This window comes from Capricornis sumatraensis, chromosome 2, assembly GCF_032405125.1.
Source record: "Capricornis sumatraensis isolate serow.1 chromosome 2, serow.2, whole genome shotgun sequence".
NCBI lineage: Eukaryota > Metazoa > Chordata > Mammalia > Artiodactyla > Bovidae > Capricornis > Capricornis sumatraensis.
In genome coordinates, this window is record NC_091070.1 from 48,852,149 (window position 1) to 48,878,198 (window position 26,050).

The following is a 26,050-nucleotide window of genomic DNA, read 5'->3' on the forward strand; positions in this document are numbered from 1 at the left end:
CAGGAACTGATTTTTACATGTGTTATGAGGTAGAAATCAAGTTCACTTTCTCCCATATGGGAATCTAAGTGATTCAGTATCATTTTCTTAAATGTCTATTTCTGAATGCTCTGTAGTGATTCACATATATGGAAATGCAAAGTAGGAATGGGCAAAACAATCTTTTGGGGGACTTCTTAAGGATGAATACTTTTTATAAAGTCATACTATTTGAGAAAGTGTGGTTTTAGCACAGGAATGAATAAATGGATCAATGGAATAGACCAGTTCTTCTCAACCAGAAGTGTTAAACTCCAATGCCCTTCAGTTCAGTTCAGTTCAGTTCAGTTCAGTTGCTCAGTCGTGTCCGACTCTTTGTGACTCCATGAATCACGGCATGCCAGGCCTCCCTGTCCATCAACAATTCCCGGAGTTCACTCAGACTCACGTCCATCGAGTCAGTGATGCCATCCAGCCATCTCATCCTCTGTCGTCCCCTTCTCCTCCTGCCCCCAATCCCTCCCAGCATCACAGTCTTTAATGAGTCAACTCTTCGCATGAGGTGGCCAAAGTACTGGAGCTTCAGCTTTAGCATCATTCCTTCCAGAGAAATCCCAGGGCTGATCTCTTTCAGAATGGACTGGTTGGATCTCCTTGCAGTCCAAGGGACTCTCAAGAGTCTTCTCCAACACCACAGTTCAAAAGCATCAATTCTTCGGCGCTCAGCCTTCTTCACAGTCCAACTCTCACATCCATACACGACCACAGGAAAAACCATAGCCTTGACTAGACAGACCTTTGTTGGCAAAATAATGTCTCTGCTTTTCAATATGCTATCTAGGTTGGTCATAACTTTTCTTCCAATGCCCTTAGGCATCTATTATATACAATGGATTAACTTAGCTCCTCTGGATCTGAAATAATATCAACTATATACTGTCTTTGAGAAAATTAAAAATACAATCACTCAACTTTCTGTGAGGCTTAATCCCGTTACGGAACTCCAGTTGAGGAAGGATGCGATAGAAAAATCCAAAAACAGATCCACACACATATGCACACTTACTTTTGACAAAACTGGCATTACAGAGCCAATTTCCAATTTTACTAAGCCAGTCAGCTTAGTAAATGTGCTACTTAGTTATTTACTTAAATTTTCAAATTCACATAAAATTGTTCACAATATCCTATGATCTACAGTGATCTCCCATTTGTACAATCTAAAGTTATCCATTATCCATTCCTAGAACTGGCTATTTGTGCATCCTCTTTTATACTTTATTATTCCTGCCAGACACTGCCAATTTTATTGGCTTTTTTAAAGGCACAATCTTTGGCTTTGTTGATTCTACTTTATGTTTACATTCTAAAATGATCATTTCTGTTCTTATCTGTATCTATTACATTATTTTAAATCACTCCAGATGGGAATTTTCTCTTTGTTTTCAAATAATTCCAGATGGAGTGTTCCTTCCTAATAGTCCCTTTAGATTATATGCTAGCCTCAAGGAAATAGCTTTAGCTACTTATGGGGATAAATTTTTTTTAATCCTATAATTTTTTATTGTGGTAAAATATACATTTAAAATATTTGCCATTTTAATCAATTTAAGTGTACAATTCAGTGGTGTTATTACATTCATAATGCTCAGCAACTATCAACACTATTTCCAAAAATTTTCTCCCAAAAAGAAGTGCTTTATCTATTTAAGCAATAATTCCCCATTCATCCCTTCCCCTCTAGTTTACTTTTCGTTTCTGTAAATCTGTCCCTGTATATTTCATGTAAGTGGAATTACATAGTCTTTGTCCTTTTGTCTCTGGCTTACTTCACTTCAGTCACTCAGTCATGTCAAGACTCTTTGTGACCCCATGGACTACAGCACACCAGGCTTCCCTGTCCATCACCAACTCCCAGAGCTTGCTCAAACTCATATCCATCGAGTCAACAATGCCATCCAACAATCTCATCCTCTGTCGTCCCCTTCTCCTCCTGCCCTCAGTCTTTCCCAGCATCAGGGTCTTTTCAATGAGTCAGTTCTTCACAGCAGGTGGCCACAGTATTGGAGCTTAGGCTTCAGAATCTGTCCTTCCAATGAATATTCAGGACTCATTTCCTTTAGGATGGACTGGTTGGATCTCCTTGAAGTCCAAGGGACTCTCAAGAGTTTTCTCCAACACCACAGTTCAAAAGCATCAATTTTTTGGTGCTCAGCTTTCTTTATTGGGCCTTTATGGTCCAACTCTCACATCCATACATGAATACTGGAAAAACCATAGCTTTGACTAGACGGACCTTTGTTGGCAAAGTGAGGTCACTGCTTTTTAATACGCTGTTTAGGTATGTCACAGCTTTTCTTCCAAAGAGTAAGCATATTTTAATTTCATGGCTGCAGTCACCATCTGCAGTCATTTTTGAGCCCAAAAAATAAAGTCTGTCACTGTTTCCATTGTTTTCCCATCTATTTGCCATGAAGTGATGGGACCAGATGCCATGATCTTTGTTTTTTGAATGTTGAGTTTTAAGCCAGATTTTTCACTCTCCTCTTTCACTTTCATCAAGAGGCTCTTTAGTTCCTCACTTTCTGCCATAAGGGTGGTGTCATTTGCATATTTGAGGTTATTGATATTTCTCCCAGCAATCTTGATTCCAGCTTGGGCTTCATCCAGCCTGGCATTTCGCATGATGTATTCTGCACCTACTTCACTTAGGATAACGTTTTTCAAGGTTCAACCACACTGCAGCATGTATCAGAGCTTCATTCCGTTTTATAACTGAGTAATATCCTACTGTATGTATATACCACAATTCATTTATTTACTCATCGTTTGATAGACACTTAGCTGGCTTCTACCTTTTGCTACTGTGAATAATGCTGCACAGAGTATTGGCATACAAGTATCTGAGTCCCGGTTTTTCAGTTCTCTTGAGTGTATACCAAAGTGTGGAACTGCTGAATCATATGGTAATTCTATGTTTAACTTTTTGAGAAATTGCCATTGTGTTCCACAGTGCACCATTTAACTTTCTTACTAACAGTATCTGAAGGTTCCAATTTGGCCACACCTTCACCAACACTTACTTTCCATTAGTCTTACTACAGTTATTCCACAGGTGTTAAGACGGTATCTCTTTGTGGTTCTGATGTGCATTTGCCTAATAACTAATGTTGGGCTTCCCAGGTGGCACTAATGGTAAAGAACCCGCCTGCCAATGCAGGAGACACAAGAGATGTGGGTTTGATCCCTGGGTCGGTAAGATACCCAATAAGGAAATGGCAATCTACTCCAGTACCCTTGCCTGTAGAATTCCAAGGACAGAGGAGCCTGGCGGGCTACAGTCCATAGAGTCACAAAGAGTATGACATGACTGAGCACACAGACACAATAACTAATGTTGAGTACTTCTTCATGTGCCCACTGTATCTTCTCTAGAGAAATCTTAAAGCACTTGGCTCATTTTTAAACTGGGTTGTCTTCTGTTGCTGAATTACAGAAATCCTTTATATACTCTGGAACTTAAATCTTAACCAGAGATACAATTTACTTTTCTGGTCTGATTTCCGAATTAGGAGAAACATAGATTAGCACCTTCTGTCAGTCCTTCAGGTAGTTCCCAGGTAGGTTAGAATATACAGACACAATAATTTGTAATATCTGCTTTTCTTCTTCCAGAACCAGTACTCACAGTATGGGTTGTTGCCTTCAAGACTGCCTTAGGGCAGGGAGGGGATGGAGCAAGGACAAGTAAAAACACTACAAACTTTTGCTACCATTGCTAAGTGGCTTTTTTCTTGTTTCAGCATTCACTTGGTTACTATAAAACTTTGTTGTTCAGAGTTCTTACAAAGTTGCTTCTGACAGTTTCTGCTAGTTTGACTGAAAGGGCAGGAACTTGGAGCTGCTTCTACACTAGTTCCTAGATGTCACTCCAATCTTACAACTGTTAATCTGTGGCACTGTCATGATCATTTAGTTAAAAACACTTTCCAATTTCAATTTTGATTACTTCTTTGGTCTGGGGTTATTTAAAAGCATATTTCAAAGTATCTGTGGTTATTGTGTATCTAGTTTAACTCCACTGTGGTCAGAGAACAATAGCTGTGAATTAAATGTGTTGAAAATCTACTGATCTGCTCTGACATAACACATGGTCTTTGTTCATAAATGGTTCAAATATGTTTATTAAAGCTACAAATATAGCCAGGTTTAAATGTATAGTCTTAGTATTTTCTTTCTATTTGTCCTACATGTTTTGTGTTCTCTCTTCTTGTCTCTATGTTCGGAATCCCCAAGACCACACCGCACCCCTGGGTTTGATCCCTCACTTGGAGGATTCACAGGACTCAGCATATAGTTATACTCATTGATATGATTTATATTTATTATTTGGATATAACTTATATTAAGTCTATGGATATGATTTATATTTATTATTTCACTGTGATAAATCATAGTGAAATACAGAGCAGAATCAGAATGGAGGAAAAGCGTGTGGGCAAAGTCGAGGAAATAAGCTGCAAGTTTCCAAAAGTCCTTTCCCCAGTGGAGTAACACTGCTGGTGCTGCTGCTAAGTCGCTTCAGTCATGTCTGACTCTGTGCGACCCGAGACGGCAGCCCACCAGGCTCCCCCGTCCCTGAGATTCTCCAGGCAAGAACACTGGAGTGGGTTGCCATTTCCTTCTCCAATGCATGAAAGTGAAAAGGGAAAGTGAAGTCCCTCAGTCATGTCCGACCCTCAGAAACCCCATGGACTGCAGCCCACCATGCTCCTCCATCCATGGGATTTTCCAGGCAAGAGTACTGGAGTGGGTTGCCATTGCCTTCTCCGGCGGACACACTTAATTTCCCGAGCAATGAGTTGTAACAATATGTGAAAACTGTCTCCAGGAAATCGCACTAGAGACTCAGGGCCCACAGTTTTTATTAGGGGCTAGTCATGCACATATCCTCTGTCAACTAAACACCAAATTACTGACTATGGGAAGAAACAGAGTTCAGCATAAACTGTACTGTTTCTCCAAACAATTTAGGCACTCTTATCAAAGAGTGGTAGAAATCCAAATTTCCAGATATCAGCCAAGGACCAAAGTTGCAAAAGCAGGACCTCCTAAAGATATTAGTCTCAAGTGTGCTAGGTTAACTCTTGCCTGCACAACTTCATCAATTGCTGTTTAACATTTTCCCTCCATGAATTTGTTAATTATGTATTCTTTTCCAATTTTTATTACAGAAATATGTTTGTTTAAAGTCTAATAAAATTTCTTCATTATTTTTTACTAAATAATAAAAGATTATTGACACTTTAACTCCATGTATGTACTTCCTACCTGACTTTTGTTATAGTTCATGTCACCCAGCTATGCTGAATGGCTGAAGGGCATGTCCCTGCTAGACAGGGCCTGACAAAATGCAGTCCACTGGAGAAGAGAATGGCAAATCACTTCAGTATTGTTGCCTTGAGAACCGCATTAACAGTATGAAAAGATAAAAAGACATGACACTGAAAGATGAGCCCCTCCAGGTCAGCAGCTGTTCAATACACTACTGGGGAAGAGCAAAGAAACAGCTCCAGAAGGAATGAAGAGGCTGAGCCAAAGTGGAAATTATGCCCAGTTGTGGTTGTGTCTGGTAGTGAAAGTAAAATCCAATGCTGTAAAGAACAATATTGCATAGGAACCTAGAATGTTAGGTTCATGAATCAAGGTAAATTGGATGTAGTCAAACAGTAAATGGCAAGAGTGAACATCAACATTTTAGGAATCGGTGAACGAAAATGGTCAGGACTGGGCGAATTTAATTCAGATGACCATTATTTTACTACTGTGAGCAAGAATCCCTTAGAAGGAATGGAGTAGTCCTCATAATTAACAAATGAATCCAAAATGCAGTACTTGGGTACAATCTCAAAAATGACAGACTGATCTCTGTTCATTTTCATGGCAAACCATTCAACATCACAGTTTTGCTGAAGAAGATGGAGTTGAACGATTCTATGAAGACCTACATAACCTCCTAGAACTAACACCAAAAAAAAGATGTTTTTTTCATCATAGAGGACTGGAATGCAAAAGCAGGAAGTGAAGAGATACCTGGTATAACAGGCAAGTTTGGCCTTAGAGTAAAAAATGAAGCAGGGGAAAGGCTGACAGAGCTTTCCCAAGAAAATGCACTGGTCATAGCAAACACCCTCTTCCAACAACACAAGAGATGACTTTGCACACGGACATCATCGGTTGGTCAGTACTGAAATCAGATTGATTATATTCTTTGCAGCTGAAGATGCAGAAGCTCTATACAGTCAGCAAAAGAAAGACCTGGAACTGACTGTGGCTTACTGCCAACATTCACTGGATCATAGAAAAACCAGGAGAATTCCAGAAAAACACCTATTTCTGCTTCATTGACTACCTTAAAGCCTGTGTATAGATCACAACAAACTGTGGAAAATTCTTATAAAGATGGGAATACCAAACCACTTTACCTGCCTCCTGCAAAACTTGGATGCAGGTCAAGAAGCAAAAGTTAGAACCAGACACAGAACAACAGACCGGCTCAAAATTGTGAAAGGAGTACATCAAGGTTGTATATTGTCACCCTGCTTATTTAACTGATATGCAAAGTACATCATGAGAAATGCCAGGCTAAAATCGGGCTTGCTGGGAGAAATATCAATCACCTCAGATATGCAGATGACACCACCCTTATAGCAGAAAGTGAAGAGGAACTAAACAGCCTCTTGATGACGGTGAAAGAGGACAGTGAAAAGGCTGGCTTAAAACTCAACATTCAAAAAACCAAGATCATGGCACCTGGTCCCATCACTTCACGGCAAAAAGATGGGGAAACAATGGAAACAGTGACAGACTTTATTTTCTAGGGCTCAAAAATCACGGCAGATGGTGACTGCAGCCGTGAAATTAAGATGTTTGCTCCTTGGAAGAAAAGCTATGAAAAACCTAGATAGCATATTAAAAGGCAGTGACATCACTTTGCCAACAAAGGTCCATCTAGTCAAAGGTATGGTTTTTCCAACAGTCATGTATGGATGGGAGAGTTGGACCATAAAGAAGGCTGAATGCCAAAGAACTGATGCTTGAACTGTGGTCCTGGAGAAGACTCTTGACAGTCCCTTGGAATGCAAGGAGATAAAACCAGTCAATCCTAAAAGAAATCAATCCTGAATATTCATTGGAAGGACTGATGCTGAAGCTGAAGCTCTGATACTCTGGCCACCTGATGTGAAGACCTGACTCATTAGAAAAGACCTGACACTGGAAAAGATTACAGGCAGGAAGAGAAGGGGTTGAAAGAGGATAAGATGGTTGGATGGCACCACTGACTGAATGGACATGAATTTGAGCAAGCTCCGGGAAATGGTGAAGGACAGGGAAGCTTGGCTTGCTGCAGTGCATGGGGTTGCAAAGAGGTGGACGTGACTGAGTGACTGAACAATGAGTTCTTGGCAGTTGAAGATGGAGAAGCTCTATACAGCCAGCAAAAACAAGACCTGGAGCTAACTGTGGCTTAGATCATCGGCTCCATTTTGCAAAATTCAGGCTTAAACTGAAGAAAGTACGGAAAACCACTAGGCCATTCAGGTATGACCTAAATCAAATCCCTTATTATACAGTGGAGGTGACAAATAGATTCAAAGGACTGGATCAGGTAGACAGCATACCTGAAGAACTATGGATGGAGGTTCATAACACTGTACAGGAGGTAGTGACCAAAACCATCTCCAAGAAAAAGAAATGCAAGAAGGCAAAGTGATTGTCAGATGAGGCCTTACAAATAGCTAAGATAAGAAGAGAAGTAAAAGGCAAAAAATAAAGGGAAAGATATTCCCAAGTGAATGCAGAGTTCCAGAGAATAGCAAGGAGGGGTAAGAAAGCCTTTTTAAGTGGACAATGCAAAGAAATAAAGAAAAACAACAGAATGGGAAAGACTAGAGATCTTTTTAAGAAAACTGGAACTACCAAGGGAACATTTCATGCAAAGGCAGGCAATATAAAGGACAAAACCATCAAGGACCTAGGAGAAACAGAAGATATTAAGAACAGGTGGCAAGAATACACAGAATAACTGCACAAAAAATCTCTTCATGACCAGGTAACCACCATGGGGGGATCATTCATCTAGAGCCACACATCCTGGAGTGTGAAGTCAAGTGGGCCTTAGGAAGCATTACCACAAACAAAGCTAGTGGAGTTGATGGAATTCGAACTGAGCTATTTCAAATCCTAAAGGTGATGCTATTAAAGTGTTGCACTCAATATGCCAGCAAATTTGGAAAACTCAGCAGTGGCCATAGGACTGGAAAAGGTCAGTTTTCATTCCAATCCCAAAGAAAGGCAAATCCAAAGAATGTTGAAATTACTACACAATTGCACTCATTTCACATGCCAGCAAGACAATACTCAAAATCCTTCAAGCTAGGCTTCAGCAGTATGTGAACCAAGAACTTCCACATGCACAAGCTGGATTTAGAAAAGGCAGTTCAGTTCAGTTTAGTTGCTCAGTTCGGTCCGACTCTTTGCGACCCCATGAATCACAGCACTCCAGGCCTCCCTGTCCATCAACAATTCCCAGAGTTCACTCAGAGCTGCGTCCATCGAGTCAGTGATGCCATCCAGCCATCTCATCCTCGGTCGTCCCCTTCTCCTCTTGCCCCCATCCCTCCCAGCATCAAAGTCTTCTCCAATGAGTCAACTCTTCGCATGAGGTGGCCAGGGTACTGGAGCTTCAGCTTTAGCATCATTCCTTCCAAAGAAATCCCAGGGCTGATCTCCTTCAGAATGGACTGGTTGGATCTCCTTGCAGTCCAAGGGACTCGCAAGAGTCTTCTCCAAAACCACAGTTTAAAAGCATCAATTCTTTGGCGCTCAGCCTTCTTAACAGTCCAACTCTCACATCCATACATGACTACTGGAAAAACCATAGCCTTGACTAGACGGACCTTAGTTGGCAAAGTAATGTCTCTGCTTTTGAATATACTATCTACTTTGGTCATAACTTTTCTTCCAAGGAGTAAGCGTCTTTTAATTTCATGGCTGCAGTCACCATCTGCAGTGATTCTGGAGGCCCCAAAAATAAAGTCTGACACTGTTTCTACTGTTTCCCCATCTATTTCCCATGAAGTGATGGGACCAGATGCCATGATCTTCGTTTTCTGAATGTTGAACTTTAAGCCAACTTTTTCACTCTCCTCTTTCACTTTCATCAAGAAGCTTTTTAGTTCCTCTTCACTTTCTGCCATAAGGGTGGTGTCATCTGCATATCTGAGGTTATTGATATTTCTCCCGGCAATCTTGATTCCAGCTTGTGTTTCTTCCAGCCCAGCATTTCTCATGATGTACTCTGCATAGAAGTTAAACAAGCAGGGTGACAATATACAGCCTTGACGTACTCCCTTTTCCTGTTTGGAACCAGTCTGTTGTTCCATGTCCAGTTCTAACTGTTGCTTCCTGACCTGCATACAGATTTCTCAAGAGGCAGGTTAGGTGGTCTGGTATTCCCATCTCTTTTAGAATTTTCCACAGTTTATTGTAATCCACACAGTCAAAGGCTTTGGCATAGTCAATAAAGCAGAAAAAGATGTTTTTCTGGAACTCGCTCACTTTTTCAATGATCCAGCCGATATCGGCAATTTGATCTCTGGTTCCTCTGCCTTTTCTAAAACCAGCTTGAATATCAGGGAGTTCACGGTTCACGTATTGCTGAAGCCTGGCTTGGAGAATTTTGAGCATTACTTTACTAGAGCGTAAGAAGAGTGCAATTGTGTGGTAGTTTGAGCATTCTTTGGCATTGCCTTTCTTTGGGATTGGAATGAAAACTGACCTTTTCCAGTCCTGTGGCAACTGCTGAGTTGTCCAAATTTGCTGGCATATTGAGTGCAGCACTTTCACAGCATCATCTTTCAGGATTTGAAACAGCTCAGCTGGAATTCCATCACCTCCACTAGCTTTGTTCGTAGTGATGCTTCCTAAGGCCCACTTGACTTCACATTCCAAGATGTCTGGCTCACACCATCGTGATTATCCGAGTCATGAAGATCCTTTTTGTACAGTTCTTCTGTGTATTCTTGCCACGTCTTCTTAATATCTTCTGCTTCTGTTAGGTCCAGACCATTTCTGTCCTTTATCGAGCTCATCTTTGCATGAAATGTTCCCTTGGTATCTCTAATTTTCTTGAAGAGATCTCTAGTCTTTCCCATTCTGTTCTTTTTGTCTATTTCTTTGCATTGATCACTGAAGAAGGCTTTCTTATCTCTTCTTGCTATTCTTTGGAACTCTGCATTCAGATGCTTATATCTTTCCTTTTCTCCTTAGCTTTTCGCTTCTCTTCTTTTCACAGCTATTTGTAAGGCTTCCCCAGACAGCCATTTTGCTTTTTTGCATTTCTTTTCCAGGCGGCGGCGGCAGGCCGGCACACTAAGCGCAGGTGGCAGCGGCGGCGGCGGGCCAGCGCACTAAGCGCAGCCGAGAGCTACCCCATGTCCGAGGTCATGGGCAGCGGCCTGGAGTGCCAGGCTGCAACGGCGCAGGAACAGCCAAGAGGAGCTACCCCGCGTCCGAGGTCAGGAGTGACGGCCGGGAGGAGATACCCCGCGTCTGAAGCCAGGGGCAGCACCCGAGGCCAAAGGCGGCTGCAGGAAGGAGCAACCCCACTCCAAGGCCAGGGCCGTGACCAGGAGCAGCAACCCCATGCCCAAGGCTAGGGGCGGCAGCCAGGAGGGGCAACCCCACGTTCAAGGAGTGGTGGCTGTGTGGGCACTGGAGGGCCTAGAGGAGCCATCCCATGTTGAAGGTCAGGAAGGGTGGTGGGAGGAAATACCCCTCATCCAAGTTAAGGAGCAGCGGCTGTGCTATGCTTTGCTGGAGCAGCTGTGAAGAGATGCCCATGCCCAAGGTAAGGGAAACTCAAGTAAGATGGTGTTGCAAGAGGGCATAAGGGGCAGACACACTGAAACCAAATGCATAGAAATCTAGTCAATCTAATTACACTAGGACCACAGCCTTGTCTATCTCAATGAAACTAAGCCATGCCCGCGGGGCAACCCAAGACGGGTGAGTCATGGTGGAAAGGTCTGACAGATTGCGGTCCACTGGAGAAGGGAATGGCAAACCACTTCAGTATTCTTGCCTCGAGAACCCCATGAACAGTATGAAAAGACAAAATGATAGAATACCAAAAGAGGAATGCCCCAGGTCAGTAGGTGCCCAATATGCTACTGGAGGTCAGTGGAGAAATAACTCCAGAAAGAATGAAGGGTTGGAGCCAAAGCAACAACAATAACCAGCTGTGGATGTGACTGGTGATAGAAGCAAGATCCGATGCTGTAAAGAGCAATACTGCATAGGAACCTGGAATGTCAGGTCCATGAATCAAGGCAAATTGGAAGTGGTCAAACAAGAGATGGCAAGAGTGAACATCAACATTCTAGGAATCAGCGAACTAAAATGGACTGGAATGGGTGAATTTAACTCAGATGACCATTATATCTACTACTGCGGGCAAGAATCCCTCAGAAGAAATGGAGTAGCCATCATGGTCAACAAGAGAGTCCAAAATGCCGTATGTGGATGCAGTCTCAAAAACGACAGAATGATCTCTATTCATTTCCAAGGCAAACCATTCAATATCACAGTAATCCAAGTCTATGCCCCAACCAGTAACGCTGAAGAAGCTGAAATTGAATGGTTCTATGAAGACCTACAAGACCTTTTAGAACTAACACCCAAAAAAGATATCCTTTTCATTATAGGGGACTGGAATGCAAAAGTAGGAAGTCAAGAAACACCTGGAGTAACAGGCAAATTTGGCCTTGGAATGTGGAATGAAGCAGGGCAAAGACTAATCGAGTTTTGCCAAGAAAATGCACTGGTCATAGCAAACACCCTCTGCCAACAACACAAGAGAAGACTCTACACATGGACATCACCAGATGGTCAACACCGAAATCACATTGATTATATTCTCTGCAGCCAAAGATGGAGAAGCTGTATACAGTCAGCAAAAACAAGACCAGGAGCTGACTGTGGCTCAGATCATGAACTCCTTATTACCAAATTCAGACTCAAATTGAAGAAAACAGGGAAAACCGCTAGACCATTCAGGTATGACCTAAATCAAATCCCTTATGAATATACAGTGGAAAAGAGAAATAGATTTAAGGGCCTAGATCTGATAGGTAGAGTGCCTGATGAACTATGGAATGAGGTTTGTGACATTGTACAGGACACAGGGATCAAGACCATCCCCATGGAAAAGAAATTCAAAAAAGCAAAATGGCTGTCTGGGGAAGCCTTACAAATAGCTGTGAAAAAAAGAAAAAGCAGAGGAACCAGAAATTAAATCATCAAAATATGCTGGAGCACAGAAAAAAAAAAAAACAAGGGAGTTCCAAAAAACATTTACTTCTGCTCATTGACTACACTAAAGCCTTTGACTGTGTGGATCACAACAAATGGTGGGATACTCCTAAAGAGACTGGAATACCCGACTACATTACCTGCTTCCTGAGAAACCTGTATGCAGGACAAGAAGCAACAGATAGAACTGGACATGGAACAACAGACTGGTTCCAAATTGGGAAAGGAGTAGTCAAGGCTGTATATTGTCACCCTGCTTAACTTATATGCAGAGTACATTGTAACTAAATGTTGGACTGGATGATTCACAAGCTGGAATCAAGACTGCCAGAAGAAATACCAACAACCTCAGGTATGTAGATGATACCACTTTAATGGCAGAAAGTAGAGAGAAACTAAAGAGCCTCTTGTTGAAGGTGAAAGAGAAGAGTGAAAAAGCTGGCTTAAAACTCAACAATCAAAAAACTAAGATCATGGCATCTGATACCATCACTTCATGGCAAATAGAGGGGGAAAAAATATAACAGTGACAAACTTTATTTTTGGGCACTCCAAAATCAACGTGGATGGAGACTGCAGACACGAAGAGTCTTGCTCTTCGGAGAAAATCTATGACAAACCTTGACAGTGTACTAAAAAGCACAGATATCACTTTGCCAACCAAGGTCCTCATAGGCAAACCTGTGGTTTTTCCAGTAGTCATGTACAGAGACTGGACCATAAAGAGAGCTGGACCATAAAGGTGGTGAGCACCAAAGAACTGATGCTTTCAAACTGTCGTGCTAGAGAAGATCTTGAGAGTTCCTTGGACAGCAAGGATATTCACTGTGTGCTGCAGTTCAGAGAAGACATGACTTAGTGAATGACCAACAACAACGTTTTTAACTCTTTATATACTTTAAATCCCAAATCCAATCATTCCAATAAATGATTAACACATTCAAATTTCACCTAGCGTTACTACACATTTGCCTTCCAGAGGTTCTGAAATTAATGTTGGGACTATTCTTCTACCTCCAGAACAACTACTATTATTTCCTTTAATGCAGGGTTATCAGTAATCAAGTCTCTGCTTTGTTTGACTAAAAATGTTATTTTTAAAATCCATCTCATCTTTGTTTATATAATTAACATCTTGATTATCAGTCTGGACTATAATCATACTGGCATTGGCAAGGAATTGGCTGTACCTTTAACAAGGAAAGGCTGTCTCTGACTCTTCTTTGAGCTAGTTTTTGCTCAACTGACAGAATGTGGTCCACTGGAGAAGGGAATGGCAAACCACTTCAGTATTGTTGCCTTGAGAACCCCAGGAACAGTAGAAAAAGGCAAAATGATAGGATACCCAAAGAGGAACTCCCCAGGTCAGTAGGTGCCCAATATGCTACTGGAGATCAGTGGAGAAATAACTCCAGAAAGAATGAAGGGATGGAGCCAAAGCAAAAACAATAACGAGTTGTGGATGTGACTAGTAACAGAAGCAAGATACGATGCTGTAAAGAGCAATACTGCATAGGAACCTGGAATGTCAGGTCCATGAATCAAGGCAAATTGGAAGTGGTCAAACAAGAGATGGCAAGAGTGAACATCAACATTCTAGGAATCAGCGAACTAAAATGGACTGGAATGGGTGAATTTAACTCAGATGACCATTATATCTACTACTGCGGGCAAGAATCCCTCAGAAGAAATGGAGTAGCCATCATGGTCAACAGAAGTGTCCAAAATGCCGTACGTGGATGCAATCTCAAAAACAACAGAATGATCTCTGTTTGTCTCCAAGGCAAACCATTCAATATCACAGTAATTCAAGTCTATGCCCCAACCAGTAATGCTGAAGAAGCTGAAGTTGAACAGTTTTATGAAGACATACAAGATCTTTTAGAACTAACACCCAAAAAAGATGTCCTTTTCATTATAGGTGACTGGAATGCAAAAGTAGGAAGTCAAGAAACACCTGGAGTAACAGGCAAATTTGGCCTTGGAATGCGGAATGAAGCAGGGCAAAGACTAATAGAGTTTGGCCAAGAAAATGCACTGGTCATAGCAAACACCCTCTTCCAACAACACAAGAGAAGACTCTACACATGGACATCATCACATGGTCAACACCGAAATCAGATTGATTATATTCTTTGCAGCCAAAGATGGAGAAGCTCTATACAGTCAACAAAAACAAGACCGGGAGCTGACTGTGGCTCAGATCATGAACTCCTTATTGCCAAATTCAGACTTATATTGAAGAAAGTAGGGAAAACCGCTAGACCATTCAGGTATGACCTAAATCAAATCCCTTATGATTATACAATGGAAGTGAGAAATAGATTTAAGGGTCTAGATCTGATAGGTAGAGTGCCAAATGAACTATGGAATAAGGTTTGTGACATTGTACAGGAGACAGGGATCAAGACCAGTCCCATGCAAAAGAAATGCAAAAAGGCATAATGGCTGTCTGGGGAGGCCTTACAAATAGCTGTGACAAGAAGAGAGGCGAAAAGCAAAGGATAAAAGGAAAGATATAAGCATCTGAATGGCAGAGTTCCAAAGAATAGCAAGAAGAGATAAGAAAGCCTTCTTCAGTGATCAATGCAAAGAAACAGAGGAAAACAACAGAATGGAAAAGACTAGAGATCTCTTCAAGAAAATTAGAGATACCAAGGGAACATTTCATGCAAAGATGAGCTCGATAAAGGACAGAAATGGTCTGGACCTAACAGAAGCAGAAGATATTAAGAAGACGTGGCAAGAATACACAGAACTGTACAAAAAAGATCTTCGAGACCAACATAATCACTATGGTGTGATCACTAATCTAGAGCCAGACATCTTGGAATGTGAAGTCAAGTGGGCCTTAGAAAGCATCACTACGAACAAAGCTAGTGGAGGTGATGGAATTCCAGCTGAGCTGTTTCAAATCCTGAAAGATGATGCTGTGAAAGTGCTGCACTCAATATCCCAGCAAATTTGGACAACTCAGCAGTGGCCACAGGACTGGAAAAGGTCAGTTTTCATTCCAATCCCAAAGAAAGGCAATGCCAAAGAATGCTCAAACTACCACACAATTGCACTCTTCTTACGCGCTAGTAAAGTAATGCTCAAAATTCTCCAAGCCAGGCTTCAGCAATACGTGAACCGTGAACTCCCTGATATTCAAGCTGGTTTTAGAAAAGGCAGAGGAACCAGAGATCAAATTGCCGATATCTGCTGGATCATTGAAAAAGTGAGCGAGTTCCAGAAAAACATCTTTTTCTGCTTTATTGACTATGCCAAAGCCTTTGACTGTGTGGATTACAATAAACTGTGGAAAATTCTAAAAGAGATGGGAATACCAGACCACCTAACCTGCCTCTTGAGAAATCTGTATGCAGGTCAGGAAGCAACAGTTAGAACTGGACATGGAACAACAGACTGGTTCCAAACAGGAAAAGGGAGTACGTCAAGGCTGTATATTGTCACCCTGCTTGTTTAACTTCTATGCAGAGTACATCATGAGAAATGCTGGGCTGGAAGAAACACAAGCTGGAATCAAGATTGCCGGGAGAAATGTCAATAACCTCAGATATGCAGATGACACCACCCTTATGGCAGAAAGTGAAGAGGAACTAAAAAGCTTCTTGATGAAAGTGAAAGAGGAGAGTGAAAAAGTTGGCGTAAAGTTCAACATTCAGAAAACGAAGATCATGGCATCTGGTCCCATCACTTCATGGGAAATAGATGGGGAAACAGTAGAAACAGTGTCAGACTTTATTTTTGGGGCCTCCAGAATCACTGCAGATGGTGACTGCAGCCATGAAATTAAAAGATGCTTACTCCTTGGAAGAAAAGTTATGACCAAAGTAGATAGCATATTCAAAAACAGAGACATTACTTTGCCGACTAAGGTCCATCTAGTCAAGGCTATGGTTTTTCCTGTGGTCGTGTATGGATGTGAGAGTTGGACTGTTAAGAAGGATGAGCGCCGAAGAATTGATGCATTTGAACTGTGGTTTTGGAGAAGACTCTTGCGAGTCCCTTGGACTGCAAGGAGATCCAACCAGTCCATTCTGAAGGAGATCAGCCCTGGGATTACTTTGGAAGGAATGATGCTAAAGCTGAAGCTCCAGTACTTTGGACACCTCATGTGAAGAGATGACTCATTGGAGAAGACTCTGATGCTGGGAGAGATTGGGGGCAGGAGGAGAAGGGTCAAACCAGGATGAGATGGCTGGATGGCATCACGGACTCGATGGACGTGAGATGGTGATGGACAGGGAGGCCTGGCGTGCTGCAATTCATGGGGTCACAAAGAGTCAGACACGACTGAGTGAGTGAACTGAACCGAACCGAATACAAGTTATATATGTTTTCATGAAGCCATAGGTTAACTATATAATCTATGAAAGTGAAGTCACTCAGTCGTGTCCAACTCTTTGTGACCCCGTGGACTGTAGCCCACCAGGCTCCTATGTCCATGGGATTTTCCAGGCAAGAATACTGAAGTGGGTTGCCCACCCAGGGATCGAACCTGGGTCTCCTACATCGCAGACAGACGCTTTACCCTCTGAGCCACCAGGGAAGCCCCATATAATCTACAGTTACCCATTATTTAATAACTATAAGTTGCAGTCATAATTATACAATTAATTTTAATAACTAAACAATTGTTGCTAATTGTAATTATTAACTAATGGTGTAATTAAAAAGGGATATCTAAAACTAGACAGTTTCTCAATTCTAGTTAAAAGCTGTGAAAATATTAAACTTTTAAATATCTTTTTGAATTAAACAAAATCATGTGTTCAAAATAAAAGTCTCATGACTTCTGAATTTGAACTTTTCAAAATAAATTTCAATGATTCTTAAAAATTTGCCCTGGGTTTTAAAAATTAAGTTAGAAGAGCCTAATCATGTTTGAGATGATTTTCAATTATTTCAGATATATTTCAAGGACTAAAGCAAACACTTCCTTGAATTTAGACCTGCCAATCTGCAGATAAGTATACTGGTCAGATAATGGTCCACTCTCCATGTCGGTCACTATTTTACCATGCTAAGAAGAAACATACTCTATTTGAAAGAATACTCAACAATTGACTTTTGTCTTACATTTGAAGAAAATTTCCACAATGTATAGAATTCTAAATGGGCTATTATTTTCTTTCGGCCCTTTAAATCCACTGTCTTCCACCTTCTAACATTGCTGCTCAAAATTCAGTCAGACTTCTTACTATTGTTCCTTTGAGGGCAACAGTCTTTTTTGTGTGGCTACTCTTGTAAATTTTATGATTTTTCTCCATTGTTAGATTTCGAAAGTTTGACTACAACAAGCATAAATATGTTTTTAATTATTTATTATGTCTTAACCTGTGACTTAATGTCTTTTACTATTTTTGGAAATTCACAGCCTATATCTCTTTGAATATTGCATTTCTGCATCATCCTCATCCATTTCTACTACCAGAACCAAAATTATACATCTGGTAGAACTTGCCAGTACAGCCCTTATCCCTTTTAAGCTCTCTTTTGTGTTCTTCTATCCTTTTCTCTATGCTTATTCTGGATATGTTAAACTGATCTGCTCACATAGTATCTCTTCATCTGTATCTATCCAGTAAAATCTAATTAGCTTCTGGATTATTAAAGTAAAACATACACTAAAGTAGAAAATTCTCAAGCATGTATCATGTAAAATGCTTGCTTGTCAAGCTCACCTTCACTTAACTTTTAGCCATGCTTGTGCCACCTGCAAAAACTTCCAGAAGAAATGCAGCTACAAATGCCAGGCTCACTATTCTGGTTTCCTTCCTCTCCCATGTCTTATTTTTATTCCTTCTCCAGATAGTCTGTTCTGAGAGGGACCATCTATCTGAATCAAGTAGTTTGCAACTGCTACAAAGCTCCTGCATTTAATTCTTCTTATCACTGAGTTAAAGCCATGAAGTAATAGAACATTTATTTCATCTTCAGATAACATAAAAGTATCATGATAACTAACAATGATTGGAGAATTAGGATCAAAAAAGATAGCTTGAGACTAGAACACTACAAAGACACTGGCAGTCATTAAAAAAAAATTTTTTTTTAAGAATAGTAATTCTGAGAGAATCTGATAGAAGTTGTGGACACAGAAAAATACACATGGGTGTATTTGCCAAATATATTTACATGTAATTTAAAGAAGCTCAAAAACCTCTGAAGCTCATCCATGGGTCATATAATATTCTATAGAAGCCTTGTTCAGTCAAGATAAAATGTACAACTATCAAAGTAAATTCCAAATATATTCAACTATGTAAGTACTCTTGCCTGGAAAATCCCATGGATGGAGCCTGGTGGGCTTCCGTCTATGGGGTTGCACAGAGTCGGACACGACTAAAGTGACTTACCAGGGGCAGCAGCAATGTAAGTACAGAATGGGCATTTAGTTAGCCTGAGTTTTAATCAACAGTGTGATAGGCTGCCAATGAAAAGTATTCTTAGGCAACATTAAGGAACATATTCCAGAACAATGTGGTTAACAGTCTCACTATTAGGGGTACTGAACAACACCCTAGAGTATTACACATAATTGTGGGAGCAGGATTTTGATTGTGTGTATTCAGTCGCATCTGACTCTGTGACCCTATGGACTGTAGACCGGCAGGCTTCTCTGTCCATGGGATTTTCTAGGCAAGAATAGTGGAATGGGTTGCCATTTTCTCCTTCAGTGGATCTTCCTGACCCAGGGATCGAACCCATGTCTCCTGCATTGGCAGGTGGATTCTTTACTGCTGAGCTATCAGGAAAGCCCCCAGTATTTTGTTAAGGAACATTAAAAGTCTAAGTCACATCTACAGAAGATAATCAGGATGGGGAAGAAGCTTGAAGTCATATTATCTAAGGAACAGATGAAAGAATGAAGGATATTTAACATATAGAAGGAAATGTTTAGTGAATTCATAAATATCTAAGTGAAAGTGAAGTGAAAGTGAAAGTCCCTCAGTCATGCCCAACTCTTGGTGACGCCATGGACTATACAGTTCAAGGAATTCTCCAGGCCAGAATACTAGAGTGGGTAGCTGGTCCCTTCTCCAGGGAATCTTTCCAACCCAGGGATCAAACCCAGGTCTCCTGCTTGGCAGGCAGATTCTTTACCACTGAGCCACCTGGGAATAGGAAAGGATGTCCTAAAGAACTCTATTTCTTTTTCAGTCAGATAACAGAACTAAGACAACTGTCTGGAAATTACAGGGAAATTAACTTTGAAACAACAGAGGAAAAAGGAGTATTCAAAGAGCTGAATGAAAAAGTTTCTATTATAGTCACTAGACATGCTGAACCACTGATGACCAGCCATCTTCCAGAAATATTGTAGGAAATTTATATAGGGGCATAAAATTAAATCAGGCGTCACCTCAATAACCTCAGATATGCAGATGACACCACTCTTATGCCAGAAAGTGAAGAGGAACTCAAAAGCCTCTTGATGAAAGTGAAAGAGGACAGTGAAAAAGTTGGCTTAAAGCTCAACATTCAGAAAACGAAGATCATGGCATCCGGTTCCATCACTTCATGGGAAATAGATGGGGAAACAGTGGAAACAGTGTCAGACTTTATTTTTTTGGGCTCCAGAATCACTGCAGATGGTGACTGCAGCCATGAAATCAAAAGACGCTTACTCCTTGGAAGAAAAGTTATGACCAAACTAGATAGCATATTCAAAAGCAGAGACGTTACTTTGCCGACTAAGGTCTGTCTAGTCAAGGCTATGGTTTTTCCAGTGGTCATGTATGGATGTGAGAGTTGGACTGTGAAGAAGGCTGAGCGCTGAAGAATTGATGCTTTTGAACTGTGGTGTTGGAGAAGACTCTTGAGGGTCCCTTGGACTGCAAGGAGATCCAACCAGTCCATTCTGAAGATCAGCCCTGGGATTTCTTTGAAGGAATGATGCTAAAGCTGAAACTCCAGTACTTTGGCCACCTCATGTGAAGAGTTGACTCATTGGAAAAGACTGTGATGCTGGGAGGGATTGAGGGCAGGAGGAGAAGGGGACGACAGAGGATGAGATGGCTGGATGGCATCACTGATTCGATGGACGCGAGTCTGAGCAAACTCCGCGAGTTGGTGATGGACAGGGAGGCCTGGCGTGCTGCAATTCATGGGGTCACAAAGAGTCGGACATGACTGAGCGACTGAACTGAACTGCAGATTTCTCTTAAGAGTTAGATTCATGAGTCTATTTTTTTTTAAAGAGGTCATTTAAAAAATTATCTTTAGACAAAAGAGAAGAGGAATTGATATTAATTTTCACCTCAAATATTATCACTTTATTTCTATGAATATGACCTCTTTTCTCAAATGAATATATATATATATGTATACACACACACACACACACACACATAGGATTTAAAGCACTAACTATTTCCAGTCAAAATATTAACTAAGTACAATGACATAAAGGAAGAAATTTCACTCTTAGGTGATAAGCATTACATAAAACTTTAAAGATAAAGACTAAATAAATAAAGGTTTTGGCAGTCAAGATACCTGTTTTCTCTTACTTGTTGCCTCAACTTTTCATCCTTTAGACTTTCACGTTTTAGTTTTGCCAGTTCCGTAGCCAATTTTTCTTCTTGTTCAAGCTGGAGCTGCCTCAATCTTTTGTTTTCTTCTGCCTAAATAAAAAAACAAAACTTTAGTCATTTGTCTTCCAGAATCAGATATTTTTTCATAAAGGCTGAATCTGTTTTATAGTAGAAAACTACAAGTGCCTTCTGAGCAGTCAACTATTCACATTTTATCTTAAAATATAAAATATTATTTCCATAAATAATTTTTCTGAGCATTTTGTCATGGAAAATTCCAAACATCAAACACAAAAAGAAGACTATTGAAACATACCCTCAGGAAGCCATCACTCATCTTCAACAATTATCAATATTTTCCCAATCTTGTTTCCCTACTCTTCTACTCCACTCCTACTTTTTTCTGCATTTTTTTTTTTTGGCTAGAGTATTCAAAAACAAATTCTAGATATATCATTGCTTTGTAAATAGTTCAGTATTCATCTCTGACAAGAATTTCTTCTTATATAAACATACCATTAACAAACTGAAATAAATTAACAATAATTCTTTAGAAAGGCGTAATAACTTGTCCATGCTCAGGTTTCCCCAATTGTCTCAAAGATCCTTTTACTGTTTATTTATTTCTTTGGTTTGTTCAAATCAAAACCCAAGCCAACCCATATACTGTATCTGGTTATTATTTATCTTAAGTCTCTTTCATTGTTTAAGTCTCCTCACACAGTTCCTCTCTCCTCCACCCTACTCCCCCTAGCAAGGCACTGACCTGTTGTGGAAATTAGGACATATGACCCACAGAATGCCCCACGTTCTGAATTTGACCAATTGCTTCCCCAAGATATCACTTATCTTGTTTCTTTTTCCTATTTCCTATAAAATGGTTGAAAGATCTAGAAACTTGATTAAATGCTATATTTAGGAAAGAATAAACACATAAAAGGGGTTTCCTGGTGGCTCAGTGGTAAAGAACCTGCCTACCAATGCAGGAAACTTGGGTTTGATACCTGGGTCAGGAAGATCCCCTGGAGAGGGAAATGGTAACCTACTCCACTACTCCTGCCTGGGAAATCCCATGGACAGAACAGGCTGGCAGGCTACAGTCCATAGGTTGTAAAAGAGTCAGACGTAACTGAGCAACTGAGTATGGCATGACAAGCACATAAAAAGATGTTCAATATCATTAAAGATCAGGAAGTTCAAGTTAAAACAACAATGCTATATCACTACATACATCCTGGAATGGCTAAAATGAAAAGTCGTAACAAAACCAAACGCTGGTGAGAACCTACATAATTCACACATTGCTGGGTTGTAATGTAAAATGGTACAGCCACTCTGAAAAATAGCTTTACAGTTTGTTATAAAGCTAACATGCAATTACAACTCAACAGCTGTATTCTTAAGCATTTATCCCAGAGAAATGAGAACACATGTTTATTTAAAAACCTATACCCAAAATGTTTATAGCAGATTTATTCAAAATAGCCAATTAAAAATGGCCAGACATTCTTTAACAGATGAATGGTCAAATAAACTGTGATATATCCATACTATGGAATACTGCTCAGCAACAAAGAGGAATAAGCATTAATAGAAGCTACAATCTGGCTGAACCTCTAGAAATTTTGCTGAGTGAAAAAAATCCAGTCTCAAAAGGTAGCATACTGTTTGATTCTATTTATATAATGTTCTTGGAACATGCTCTATTTTAAGGCTGAAACATAATTCACATAGCATTCAATTTGTATTTCACAATTCACAACTCAGCAGGTTTTTAGTATATTCACAGTGTTGCACATCCAAAACCACTGGCTAGTTTCAGAACTTTTTAAAGAGAGACTATTATTTGGAGCAGTACTGAGTTCATAGCAAAACTGAGAACAGAGTTCCCATGTATACTATTCCCACACACATGCACAGGCCCCCTCACTATCAACATTCCACACCAGAGGGGAGATTTGCTACAATCAATAAACCTACATTGACACATCATCACCCAAGTTTCAGTTTACCTTATAGTTCAGTTTGGACCTTATATATTCTATGGGTTTGAACAAATGTATAATGATATGTATCTACCATTACAGTATCATACAGAATTTCACCACCCTTAAAATCCTCTATGCTCTGCTTATTCATCCCTCACTCCTCAAAACTCCTGGCAACCATTAATCTTTACTATCCTCATTGTTTTATGTTGTTCAGAATGTCATATCGTTGAAATCATATGCCTTTCAGATTGGCTTCTTTCACTTATTAATATACATTTAAGATTTTTCCGTGTCTTTCCATGACTTGATAGCTCATTTCTTTTAGCACTGAATAATATTCTATTTTCTGGATTATTTCTTCATTCACCTACTGAAGGGTATCTCCGTTGCTTACAGGTTTTGGCCAGTATAAACAAAGCTGCCATAAACATCCACATGCAGGTTTTTGGGTAGATGTGGTCATGTATGGATGTGAGAGCTGGACTGTGAAGAAAGCTGAGCACCGAAGAATTGATGCTTTTGAACTGTGGTGTTGGAGAAGACTCTTCAGAGTCCCTTGGACTGCAAGGGGGTCCAACCAGTCCATTCTGAAGGAGATCAACCCTGGGATTTCTTTGGAAGGAATGATGCTAAAGCTGAAACTCCAGTACTTTGGCCACCTCATGCGAAGAGTTGACTCATTGGAAAAGACTCTGATGCTGGGAGGGATTGGGGGCAGGAGGAGAAGGGGACGACAGAGGATGAGATGGCTGGATGGCATCACTGACTCGATGGACGTGAGTCTGAGTCAACTATGGGAGTTGGTGATGGACAGGGAGGCCTGGCATGCTGCAATTCATGGGGTCGCAAAGTCAGACACGACTGAGCGACTGAACTGAACTGAAGCTTTCAACATTACAGAACATTTTTATCACCCCATAAAAGAAACCTCACAGCTGTTACCAATCATCATTCCCTTTACCCCTCAACCATTAATCTATTTTCTAGCTGTGGGAATTTGCCTATTCTAGACATTTTAAGGAAATCATGCAATACATGGGGCTTCTCTTGTGACTCAGCTGGTAAAGAATGCCTGCAGTGCCAGAGACCTGGGTTCAATCCCTGAGTTGGGAAGATCCCTTGGAAAAGGGAAAGGCTTCCCACTCTAGTATTCTAGACTGGAGAATACCATGGACTGTTTAGTCCATGGGTCACAAAAAGTTGGACATGACTGAGCCACTTTCGGTCACACGCATTACATGGCCTCTCTGTTTGGCTTCTTTCATTGAGCATAATGCTTTCAGGGTTCACCCATGCTGTGGCACATATCAGTAATGCATACCTTTCTATGGTTGTATACTACTGTGCTGTACAGATACAACATATCTTATTTATCCATTCACAAACTGACGAGTATTTGGATTGTTTCCACTTATCTGGCTATCATGAATAATGCTGCAATATGAACATCTGTGTAAAAGTTTTTGTGTGGACATATATTTTCAATTATCCTGGTCATATGCTTAGGAGTGGAACTGCTATGTAATAGAGTAACTGTTTAACTTTTTAAGTAACTACCAAACTGCTGTGCACAGTCACTATACCATTTTACATTTCCATCCAAAATGTACAAGAGCTCCAACATTTTATTTCCTCTTCTCCCCCAAATGTAGCAGTCCTCATGGGTCTCAAGTGGTATCTCATTGTGGTTTTTATTTGCATCTCCCTAATGACTAATGGTGCTGAGCACAGTTTTTTGGGATACTATTTATTTATATACATTCTTTGGAGTAATGGCTATTGAAATTCCTTCCTCATTAATTTTTTTTTGTCTGTTTACTGATGAATTGTACATTGAACATTCTGTAAGTGACAAAATTATAGAAATAGAGAACATATTAGTGATTATTAGACTTAGGGATGAGGTAGGGCCAGACAAGAAAGATATGAGTATGCTTATAAAATGACATAATATGGGATCCCTGTGATCATGGAATGCTTCTGGATCTTAGCTGTGGTATTATATATACAAAGCTACATGCTAGCCAACGACTCCTGAGTGAAGAATTGGCTCCACAGCTGACAGCAGCAGTGGTGAGGCTGGGGTGCCCTCTGCCCCTGGGTATCCACGAACACTGGCTCCAGCCTTCCCCAGACCCACTTCCAAGCCACAACAGCAGGGCCTTTTCCTCGACCCCTGGCTACACACTGAGTGACACCCGACAGCCAGTAAAGGTTTAAACGCTCAATGAAGATGATCAGTGGGACAGCCAGGGCACCAGGCACGTCATCCAGCTACAATGAGCAGCTGAAGGGTATGTCCCTGTTAGTTAAGGCCTGACAAAACGTGATCCACTGGAGAAGGGAATAGCAAACCACTACAGTATTCTTGCCTTGAGAACCCCATGAACAGTATGAAAAGGCAAAAGATGTAACACTGAAAAATGAACCTCCCAGGTCAGTAGGTGTCCAATATACCACTGGGGAAGAGCAGAGAAATAGCTACAGAAAGAATGAAGGGGCTGAGTGGGAAATAACACCCAATTGTGGTTGTACCTGGTGATGAAAGTCAAGTCTGATGCTGTAAAGAACAATACTGCATAGGAACCTAGAATGTTAGGTCCATGAATCAACGTAAATTGGATGTGGTCAAACAGGAGATAGCAAGAGTGAGCATTGACATTTCATGAATCAGTGAACTAAAATGAACAGGAATGGGAGAATTTAATTCAGATGACTATTATGTCTACTACTGTGGGCAAGACTCCCTGAGAAGGAATGGAGTAGCCCTCATAATCAACAAATGAGTCTGAAATGCAGTACTTGGGTACAATTTCAAAAATGACAGACTGATCTCTGCTCATTTTCAAGGCAAACTATTCAACATCACAGTAATTCAAGTCTATGCCCCAACCACTAATACTGAACAGGATGACTTTGAATGGTTCTAAGACCTACAAGACCTCCTAGAACTAACACCAAAAAAAGATGTCCTTTTTATCATAGGGGAATGGAATGCAAAAGTAAGAAGTCAAGTGATACCTGGACTAACAGGCAAGTTTGACCTTGGAGTACAAAATGAAGCAGGGCAAAGGCTAACCGAGTTTTACCAAAAGAACGCACTGGTCGCAAACACTATCTTCCAACAACACAAGAGATGATTCTACACATGGACATCAC

General features: G+C 40.6%; 1 protein-coding gene across 1 annotated transcript in view; it reads right to left on the reverse strand.

Annotated features, from left to right (window-relative positions):
* Window positions 1-26,050, reverse strand: part of MNS1 (meiosis specific nuclear structural 1) — an 88,970-nt gene that overhangs the window by 46,545 nt on the left and 16,375 nt on the right. The window contains 1 exon segment of the mRNA XM_068992543.1: window positions 20,863-20,990. Within this exon segment, the coding sequence (XP_068848644.1) occupies window positions 20,863-20,990 (128 nt within the window).